This window comes from Glycine soja, chromosome 11 (assembly GCF_004193775.1).
Source record: "Glycine soja cultivar W05 chromosome 11, ASM419377v2, whole genome shotgun sequence".
Lineage (NCBI taxonomy): Eukaryota > Viridiplantae > Streptophyta > Magnoliopsida > Fabales > Fabaceae > Glycine > Glycine soja.
The window spans coordinates 41,862,885-41,872,895 of record NC_041012.1 but is presented as its reverse complement, the minus strand read 5'-3'; the positions used below and the strand labels follow the sequence as shown (position 1 = coordinate 41,872,895).

Sequence of the window (10,011 nt, the reverse complement as noted above, 5' to 3'; positions counted from 1 at the left end):
CATATTTTTTGTTTGGTTTTACTACCGGTAAACTATATTTGTTTTATTTTTTTTCTTTAAATATTTTAGATAACATTTTTTTATTGTTCAAAACACTTATTGTTTAAAATGTTATTTAAAGTATTTTAGATAACATTTTTTTATTGTTCAAAACACTTATTATTTAAATTGTTATTTAAAGTATTTTAAGGATAAAAAGTAAAATAAATATGTTTTATCGAGATTAAAACAAAGAAACAAAATTGTAAGGACAAAAATAAAAAAATACTAAATTAAAAAAAGTATTTAAATCTTGTGTACCTTAAATTATTAATGAAGACTGAGAAAGGGAAACGAGACATGCACTCAACCAGTAGCACCTATTTTTTTCCTCTCGTTCACGTTGGTGTTGTTATTCCCCCAAAACCACTTCCTTAATAGTGTCTTTTTTTTTTTTTTTTTTAATTTTAGCGAATCCTGATACTAGTATTTTGTTTACATGATTCATTCATATCCATTGACTGATTTAGTTGAGACGGTTGTTCTTTTGTGGCTAATAAAAACTTATATATAACCTTTTTTTATTAATTCAATGTAATTACGAAACTGAACATAAGAAATAAATTAGAAAAAAAATAGTGCTACAAAGATTTCAATAAAAAGGTAGAGTTGTATTGTCTATTAATAAGCACCAGCTGTTATTCACTTTTCTTAAGACTGATATCATTTTATTGAATAAAAAATAGTCAAATTAATTAGTACATGCAAGATAAAACACTACTAGTCATGTTATTCACTTGAATGCTAAAAATTATATATAGTTGTGGTCCTAAGTATGTATTAATCTTGATATTAGTCCTTAAATGTGTATATTCCATCAGTCAAATTAATTCTCAACACTCATGAATATTAATTTGATAAAAAGAAATGCACTTTGAAGAATTTTAACTTTTTTTTATCACTTAAGAATGAATATCCTTCGGGATCAATTGGACTATTCGTTCTTTTAAAATATAATGAAACTTAAAAGGAATTATATAATACTTTCTAGGGGGCGAGGAGATGAGTGTTAACATGACTAATATTTTATAATAACGTTATTTTTTAAATGCAAAGATGAGAATTTATAATAACATTAGTGATGCACATTTCCATGTGTTACTTTTTCAGCCATTTATCATTCCATTGGTTCCTTATTTTATCCTTTGACAAATCACAATCCATCCAAGGTCCAGCAATGGAGAATCCGAGTGCAGGAGAGAACAGAAGCCACCGTCTAGAATCTAGAAACCACCTCTAATCGTAATATATGAGCACCAGTGTAACTAAAATAGGCGCCCATTTGCTTAAATGACCGGACTTTCATTTCAATTCCAAATCCAATTCACTCTTACGGTTCAACTTAGTTCAAGGATTGCAATACTTTAGTGGAAATGCGCTGAAATAATAATTAGACTATAGACTCTTACCATACTCACGCTACGCGCGTGTAACTTAAAAAACTTGTAAATTTCCTCTCTTTATTCTTAAATTATCTGTAGCCTTTCAAATACTGTACTATTTTGTTTTCCCCTCTCTTTAAATATTTTCCATGTTTATATAGGTAGTCTTACTGAGGTAATAAATATTTGTTTCAATGTCATTGAATTTTTTTAGACACAATGACTATTATTGTACAGAAATAATGATATGTATTTTAAAAAATCCGTAACATCTCACCCAACATTTATAACAATATGATGTGTGAGTGTTTTTTTTCCTGAATGTGCGTGTGTGGGGTGGATATGAGTGAATCCTATTTTAGATTTTGGTTTAGTGAGACTAAGAGTGATAAGTGTGAGGGATTTTCTTCCTGTCCTCGTCATTTTTCTTCTACACCTAACCATGAGAGTGAAAAGCTAAAGACATCCTTACTTATAGTTATTACGGATTATCAATCCGTAAGATCATTACGAATCCACAATTCGTAAGACCATTATGGATTGTCAATCTATAAGGCCATGAATCTCACGCACGTCATGTCCACTCCCTCCCCCTCCCTAGCCAGCGTTATCATGAGGATCTCAGCAGCCTCACGCAACTCCGGCTTGGCGATGCCACTAGGTGGGACGAGAGGGAGGGCAATGGCCATGAAGGACACAAGGGCAGGGAGTGCCACGGGGTCCAGCCCTGCCTTGGAGGCATCAAGGGAAGAGATGGTGGTGGCAAAGTACGTAGGCAGCGTGAGGGGGAGGCGCTCCGAGGTGAGGTTGAAGCCGAGGGCGGCAGCAGTGGCGAGGAGGTGGCGGTGCTACGGTGCGGCAGAGTTGGCATAGTGGTTCACGAAGTGGTACGACGCAGCGGTCGATGAGGTTTGTGGCGCAGCGGAGTTGGCGCGGCGGTGACAAGGAGGTAAACCCGGCCATTATGGATTCACAATCCATAAGAATCATACGGATAATCCGTATGATTTTTATGAATTACAAATTCATGTGTTTTTGAAATATTTTTTTAAAAAAAGAAGATAATTTTAAAATATTTCAAAAAGTATTGGATGTGAAAGATTTTCTTCCGGGAAGATAATCCCTAAGTATGAACTTCTTTTGGTACGTATGAGTGATAAATGTGCGTTTTTTTATTTTTGGTCAAGTTATAAATGGACATCTATAAATGGGTAGCGCATAACATAAGGCCTGCCATGACTATTCATGACCTTTCCTTGGCTAACATTTGATTGAAGGCAGATTTATCATCAATTTTAATGCCACGGGAATAGATTCTACATGCTGGAATCCTCCTCCTATTGATTCCGTCAAAGTCAATCGTGATGCCTCCATCTGATAGAAGGTATTTCTTGTGTGAATTTTATTACAAAGTTGAGGACTTTTTTTTATCACCATTGCTGAGCTTTAGGCGATTTTCCATGGTCTCCAGTTGACTTGGAACTGTGATTTCAGGAAAATTACAGTTGAATCTGACTCTTTCCGAGTCTTTCACTTGGTTAATCAAGGGTGTTCAAATTATATATTTGTATCAAATTTTATAAAAATTAAACAATAAAGAAGGTGATTAAATTATTCATAATATTATATATATATATATATATATATATATTACGTCAATTTTAATTTATATAAATAAAATATTAAATAATGCTGGATTAACTTTGTGTCTGTTGCGTGAGATATTTGGTCAGTGAACCTATACTAAGAGAAAGTAGAAATAATGGCTCATTTAGCAAGGTTTCATCCTCTAACCGTTGATTAGGATGGATGTGTGTTGATTGATGAAGAAATTTTAACCAAAGAGGAGAAGGTTGTTTGGTCCAATAAGTCTGATAGTTTAGCAAGGGACATTTAGATGAAGGCTAACATCTATAAAGCAAATCACCTCTAACTTATTGACATGTCAAAGACTAACTATGGGTCCTATACCACTTTCTCGACTGTATTAGTTGGGTTTCTAAATTTATGCCCTCTAGCGCATTTCACATTGTGCAATAGTGAATTTTACGCGTGATGTTTATATACTAGGTTAGTAGGTTAGCCTAGGTGTCACTTCTCAAAGTCCTTTTTAGTTCGATCTAATTGTTATATTTTTGTCCCTTTGCACATTAACCTAATAATGATTAGCAAAGAAAAATGAAATAATTGTATAGTTTACGTAAACAGCATTCTCATGTTTCACTGTCGACATGCTTGAAAGTAGTAGTAAAATGCAGTAAGACCCTTTCCTAATTTCTTGGAAGGAAGGAAACAGTTTCATAGTTGCAATAAGTCAATAACCTTGTAGCTGTCACAAGTATGGGATGTTATACATGGCCGGTGCATCAATCAATAATAGAGTTCAACATCATTCTGTTATTCAATCTTGGTATGCAACAATTTTGATCTCTAACGAACTTATTTTGTGTTGTAAATTATTCTTCCAAGAATCCTATATATAATTTTACAATTAAGTTCCACCCCTCTTTAGTATCTATATATTCCCCCCCAAATAATAAAGAAATTCTAAATTCACTAGCTGAATATATAACCACGGGATAAAGAGAAGGATCAATTTGTATGGGGCCTTCACCTTCATCTGGTAAGAACTGCATATAGGAGCTGGTTCCAAGTGTCAGGTAATCCTGGTAGGCACCAGTGGCTGCAGTCATTGCCTTTATGGGACCCACTATAAGCAGAAGGGTGAGCATCTTTCCTTAACTGTGAGAGGAGTGTTATATCAAGTAGATAAACTGGAGTACTCATCTTCCTTAACACATTGTTCAATGTGGTAGTTGCTGGAGGTAGACCTGCTGGATATGCTGATCCAGATATTGGTTGAAGCTCTCCACTACAGGTTTTTTTTGGTTGGTTCCAATCCTTGCCTCTGTTTGAATTACAAAGATATCCTCAAATACGTTTCAGTTCTGAAATATTGCAAATATCAAATACTTCTAATAATCTTACTTCTAACCCATTTTTGTTCCATTTTCTTTTATTGTTTTCTGATGGTTATGTAAAACATTCATTACACAAGGTTTTATATTTATGGTCTTCATTTATATCTCTTTGTTTATATATTAACATCTTGTGATTTTTGTCTAAACTATTATTGATATTTGCTTGATTTTCAATTAAATCAATCTTATAAACAAGGGAATTTTGAACACAAATTTTAGTTATTGATAAATGATAAGTATGGAAAATCAGCTAATGTTATAATCTCAATTATACGTATCTTGCAAAATACAAACTACAAAGCAAAATTGGGCCTTTGCTCCAATCAACTTTTAAGAGAAAGAAGAGAGAAGGGGTTACTTACTGATAATGTCCAGGAGAAATGCCTTGAAAGAAGACTTTAGTTTTGGAAGGATCAACATTCTGTTCAACCCATTTAGCCCAAGTGGTTAAACCTTTATTGTATGCCTCCAAACGGTCCATGTCCTTAACCAGATTGTGTCCATCTCTAATATAATCCCATCTGAAAATATGACCATTATCAACAACCGTTAGGTCAGAGCGGAAAACAAAAGGGCCAGTGAATCAATGAGGTAATATTCACAGCAGAATCAAATGCTGACTGTAAAAATCTTTGAACTTGCGATTCTACATTAAAATAGATCCTCCCATGTTAAATTTAAATGTAATGAGATTATGTTGAAATTTTGTACTATTTATCTTTATCCTAATAGGTATTAAATTTTTTGCAGCAACTATAATGATTGATTCTAAATAAACCAAGCATACCCTTGAGATTTTCCAGTGTGGGTCCACCAATGCCACGAGTTGAAAATGAGCATGTCCATGCCTTTCCACGCATTTCCAGCAACAATGGAGTCCAATGTAAGCACTGGCCCCACATTTTCTCGAATTATGTCTACCAAATACGGTGTGCGGTATAGCTGTATAGTTAGTCCATAGTCCTGCACAAAGTCACCCAATGGCTAATCATTATCAATACACTTTGCATGGCTCAGTGTCAATTTGCATTTACATTATACCCACATATGAGATACTATATGACAAACCAAACAATAAATAAAGTGCATAACAACTAGAACTCACGATAAGCATTCATCCAAATCCAATTCTTATATATAAAATAAAAGTTAACTGATATTCATATATTATTTTTGTATTACTTTTTAACAATAAAATAAAAACACATGTTTTTGCTTACATATGGATTTTGCATGATCTCTTATTCTAGGAAAAAGTATCAAATATGATGATGATGGTGATAAAGAAAATTAAATTTTTCTATCTTCAACATAACCTCATCCCGTTATTATAAAACAAGAAACGATAAAGATCTAACATACTTCATGTCTAATTTTGTTTTCAATAATTATCACAGTATGAAAGTGATCTAAAGTAATTCGACATAACATCATTTTCAAAAGGGGAAGCATGTATTGGTATGCATAAAATATTCACGTGAAAAATAATAACAATCTACAAGACTACAACCATGTTCTGTTCTGTTCTGTCAAAGTCACTTTTTAAATATAATAATGCTATCCTTTCACTTTATGCTACACACTTTTATAATTATTAATAATTAATTATTAACTATTATATGTTAATAATAATTTTCACTATCATTTTGAAATTGATTAGTAAAGAATTAAAATAATAAATTATCAACAAAATAAAAGTCAACTAAGAAAATATGAAAGAGATATAATTTGAATATACTTTTATATATATAAAAATAGAAGCGAGGACAATTAGGTAAAATAAAGCTAAAATTAGAGGGATATACTATATATTTATTGGAGTAGTTAACTATAAAGCACTGGAAAACGGTGATTATTCAAACTGCAAGATTTGTCAACTTCTTCACGTGAATAATTCTCAGAATAAAATTTACAGGGCGGCAAGACACTAGATCGCTCTGATCAGAGCTTTAGCTGAATTCATTTGCGTTTCCACCTAATGTCAATATACTTGGGAATTGCTACCTAGTGATTGAGATCTGAAATTTAGAGCTTTAAAATTTTATGTATTTTGTAGCTTAACAATATTAACACGCCATATAAATCGTTTTCAAATAGCAAGCCATGCCAACTACAGTGTCATGTTCAGTGATTGATATCAAACAAACTAACATAATGAACCAAATAATTGCGGGAGTCTCCAAGTTGTAATCACAGGTTGGCATGCACAATCTGTCATCTACCTTAGATAAATTCTACAATTTATTGTCAAAGTCAGGTCCTTCTCCTAATAATAAGTAGAATTTTGGGTTCCCTACAATGAAAATTACTATTGGCGGTTGTTTTCTCCTCTTTTTCTTTTGGGACATTGGTACTTTTTATTTCTATTCTTTATTTTGAACATTTGATTGCTCGTGGCCCAGCAAAAGGAATCTTCTCTTGCCTAAGGAACTATTCAAAGGTATATTATTAAAGCGTTAGTTCATCATATCCGCCCCCGTAACTTTGTTGGCAATGTTTTTCGCATACTTAAATCCATGTAGTTCCGACCTTCCGCCTATCAACTTTTGGAAGAAAAAAAATTCAAAAATGGAAAATTCAATCTAGCTTCCCTTCCAACCTCATTTCTACATTTCTATATTAAAAATGACAAGTGTCATGTGTGGTTTACATTTTTTCTAACCCATTGGCCATTTGGGTCAAGCTAATTAGCTTACTTAAAGTTTTAAGTTTAGACTTTATGGTCACTTATTGTACCAAAAAAAAAGTAACATTTTTTCTAGTTTTTATCTCAAAATCTAGCTTGAATTTTGTAAAACATGGGGCTGGAGAAAACTAGGAAATTAACAAAGGAAGAACCAACATGGAGCATAATTGAGAAGCAAATAAGGAGATGAAAAATGAAGAGAATTAATGAGACAACGATATGAAAATAAAAGTAATACAAAAGCAAACCTGGAAGGTCACAGTGGACAGTGATTCATTTCTCAAAAAGCCGGTCTTGGCATTTGGCACCGACGCGTGAATCACACAGGTCAGTGATCTCCACATATTCAGACTCAGTGAGTCACCCACAAACATTATCTTCTTACCCCTCCACCTGTTCAGGAAATCCACACCATCGAACCTACACCAGAAATATCGCTGTGATATTTACAAAAAGTCATTTATCAAACACTTTCTAGAAGAGTTTTATTAGTCATGTTCCCTCACAGTTTGGCATAAGAATAATAGAGGGACCAAAAAAAAACAAACAAACATGAGTAGGCTGATATACAAGAGAGTAAAAGGTTAAACATGTTTCTCAATTGTGCTATTCAACGTGAAATCTGGAAACAAAAGTGGTTGGTCTCTTCCACAAAATCAAATTGAAGAATTATTGCCAAATCCCATTTATCAAGCACTTCCAAAATTCACTTGGTTAGTGAATGTTTGGTAACAAGCTGAGTTGAACTTGCCATGATTTTCTGAAGCAACAAATAATTACTTTTGTGATGATATCACCAGATTTTATTCTTACCGTGAATCCAAACATACTATTAATCTATTTCAAGTTATTTTTTTTGTGGAAAAATGGAGATACAACATATGAAAGCTATATTTCAATGTTACCTATATAAACTAGTGCTCAAATATGTTTCCATATTGTTCAAAACATAAAATGTAATTATTTCAAAGTTGTACTTTGATCAAAACTACAATTTCACGCCAACTTATGCTGACCTTTAATAACACTAATAGTAACTGAAAAATAGTACAAAAAAATAATTAAGAAATCACATCAAAGTTTCGTTGTTTTTTTTCCTTTCATAAATATTGAATCTGGGAACAATGTTAATATATGAATTCAGAAAGTTGGCAATACCTGGGTAAGGCACATGATTCAGGTTTCCAAGCGTATTTGAGGTACTGCTTGTCAGGTCTTCCATACTTTTGGCAATCAAACTGGGGATCAATGAAAGGGCATGTTGAAGAGTTATAGAGAGGATAAGAAGTGTCAACCACCCAACTTCCCAGGAACAAATTGCACCCATTTGCTACAACTAGATTATTCCCTCTCAAGCCACTCACATTGTGGAACTTTGCAGCTCTTGCTTGGTGCAGGGACAAGAACCAAAACAGGCAGAGCAGAGACAGAGTAGTAGTGATCCTGAAACCCATAAAAAGATTTATGAGCCTAAAAAAATGAAAGATAAATAATGGGACTGTGAATGACACTTGTGTGTGCTTATGGGTCATATATAGGACGGAGAGACACGACAAAAAGAAATGCTTGGTGGGTTCCCATGGTGGGGTGCTATAGGACACTGTTTTTTTTTTTTCTTCTTCTCTCTCTCTCTTACAAGGGGGAAATCTTGGGATGGATTTGTGTTTGTGGTTATGGGATTTGAAAATGAAAAAGGTTTGTTTTTATGGGGAAAATCAAATGTTACTTACCACTTAACGGGGTGAACTGAAATGTTCTTTGCATTCCATTCCATCGGTCTAGTAGTCACCACCTAAATTGTCACGGGCCAAAGGTAATCTGTTTCAATAAACTAGTGTGCATTTGACCTATGCAACTCAAGGGATATTTATATTCAGCCTCTCTATATATATTTAAGGTAAATATTAACTTTTAAGATTTACTAACTTTTAGTCTCTAGATTTTTTAGAATTTTGGTTTTTAATTTTTTTTTATAGGTTAACGTCTCTTAACTTTTTTGGCGAGTCCTTTTAATAAAATAAAAAAAAAGATGAAAAAATAAAGAATTAAAAATAAGGAAAAAAAGAAGAAGTTACCTAACGTCGTTGAAAATCAGGATAAAATAATATATATTTATTACTAATAGGAAAATACGTTTTATAGGAAAGTAGATTATGAATTTGAGGAAATAAAATATTCTCTCATTATTAACATTTATTGTAACTGTATAATACAATATTCGTGTTGTTATTATATACATGTTTTTACCCCTAAAAAAATTATATACATGATTTTCATTTAAATTTTTTTCCTATTTTCATTTAAAATTATTTACTGTAGATTGTGTATATATTAATTTTAGTTTATATTTTTTAAGAAAAAATTTATATATATATATATATATATGAGAGAGAAATGTTATACATTGATGGTATAAAATATTTTACATAATTATTCAATTATAATCTATTATGTATGTGATAAAATTATTAACTTTTTTAAAATAATTATTTTAAAATAAACATGTCAACCCAATTTTATTTATATAAACTAGTCAATCTAATCTGACTTATCTAACCTGTTAAAAAATTAATATTATAAAATTAGTCATCAAAAAATATAATATATTTTTTAACTCAATAGTTGATATTTAAAAGATGATAATAAATTTCCAAGGTATGTTTATTTGTTTTAAATTATAATCACTCCAAAATTTTGCCTTTGACACTTCACAATTTTAAACCAAAAAAGTTAATCAAATCATAATGATTTATTCATCTACATTAATTTACTTCAAACTTCAAAGAAAGGCCAAAGGACTGGAAAACTATATTCAACCTGTCGTTTGACCATTGGGTTGTGAAGGTTGGTGGGTTAAACCTCTCAACTTATTCAACTCGTTGAAGCATGTTACATGGATCAATTCAATCCATTTTAACATCCT

General features: G+C 32.2%; 1 protein-coding gene across 2 annotated transcripts; it reads right to left on the bottom strand.

Moving 5' to 3' along the window:
- Positions 1 to 3,722: 3,722 nt before the first annotated feature.
- Positions 3,723 to 8,927, bottom strand: LOC114374824 (protein trichome birefringence-like 38). Of its 2 annotated transcripts, XM_028332523.1 has the most exons (6): positions 8,819 to 8,927; positions 8,247 to 8,531; positions 7,337 to 7,508; positions 5,190 to 5,365; positions 4,765 to 4,923; positions 3,723 to 4,329 (listed from the first exon to the last, which is right to left on the bottom strand). In XM_028332523.1, exons 1-6 carry the CDS (start codon positions 8,860 to 8,862, stop codon positions 4,038 to 4,040), a joined length of 1,128 nt encoding a protein of 375 aa, XP_028188324.1. In that variant the 5' UTR covers positions 8,863 to 8,927; the 3' UTR covers positions 3,723 to 4,037. The 2 variants fall into 2 exon arrangements, with proteins under 2 accessions (XP_028188324.1, XP_028188323.1); XM_028332522.1 differs by lacking the exon at positions 8,819 to 8,927 and having other exon boundaries at positions 8,247 to 8,705.
- Between the last annotated feature and the right edge of the window lie 1,084 nt (positions 8,928 to 10,011).

Coding starts and splice junctions, on each gene's coding strand:
- LOC114374824 (XM_028332522.1), bottom strand. CDS start 8,620: ATGACCCATAAGCACACACAAGTGTCATTCACAGTCCCATTATTTATC. Junction 7,509..8,246: donor GAATCATGTGCCTTACCCAG/GTATTGCCAACT, acceptor TTTCTGGTGTAG/GTTCGATGGTGTGGATTTCC. Junction 4,330..4,764: donor ATTTCTCCTGGACATTATCA/GTAAGTAACCCC, acceptor TAATTCAAACAG/AGGCAAGGATTGGAACCAAC.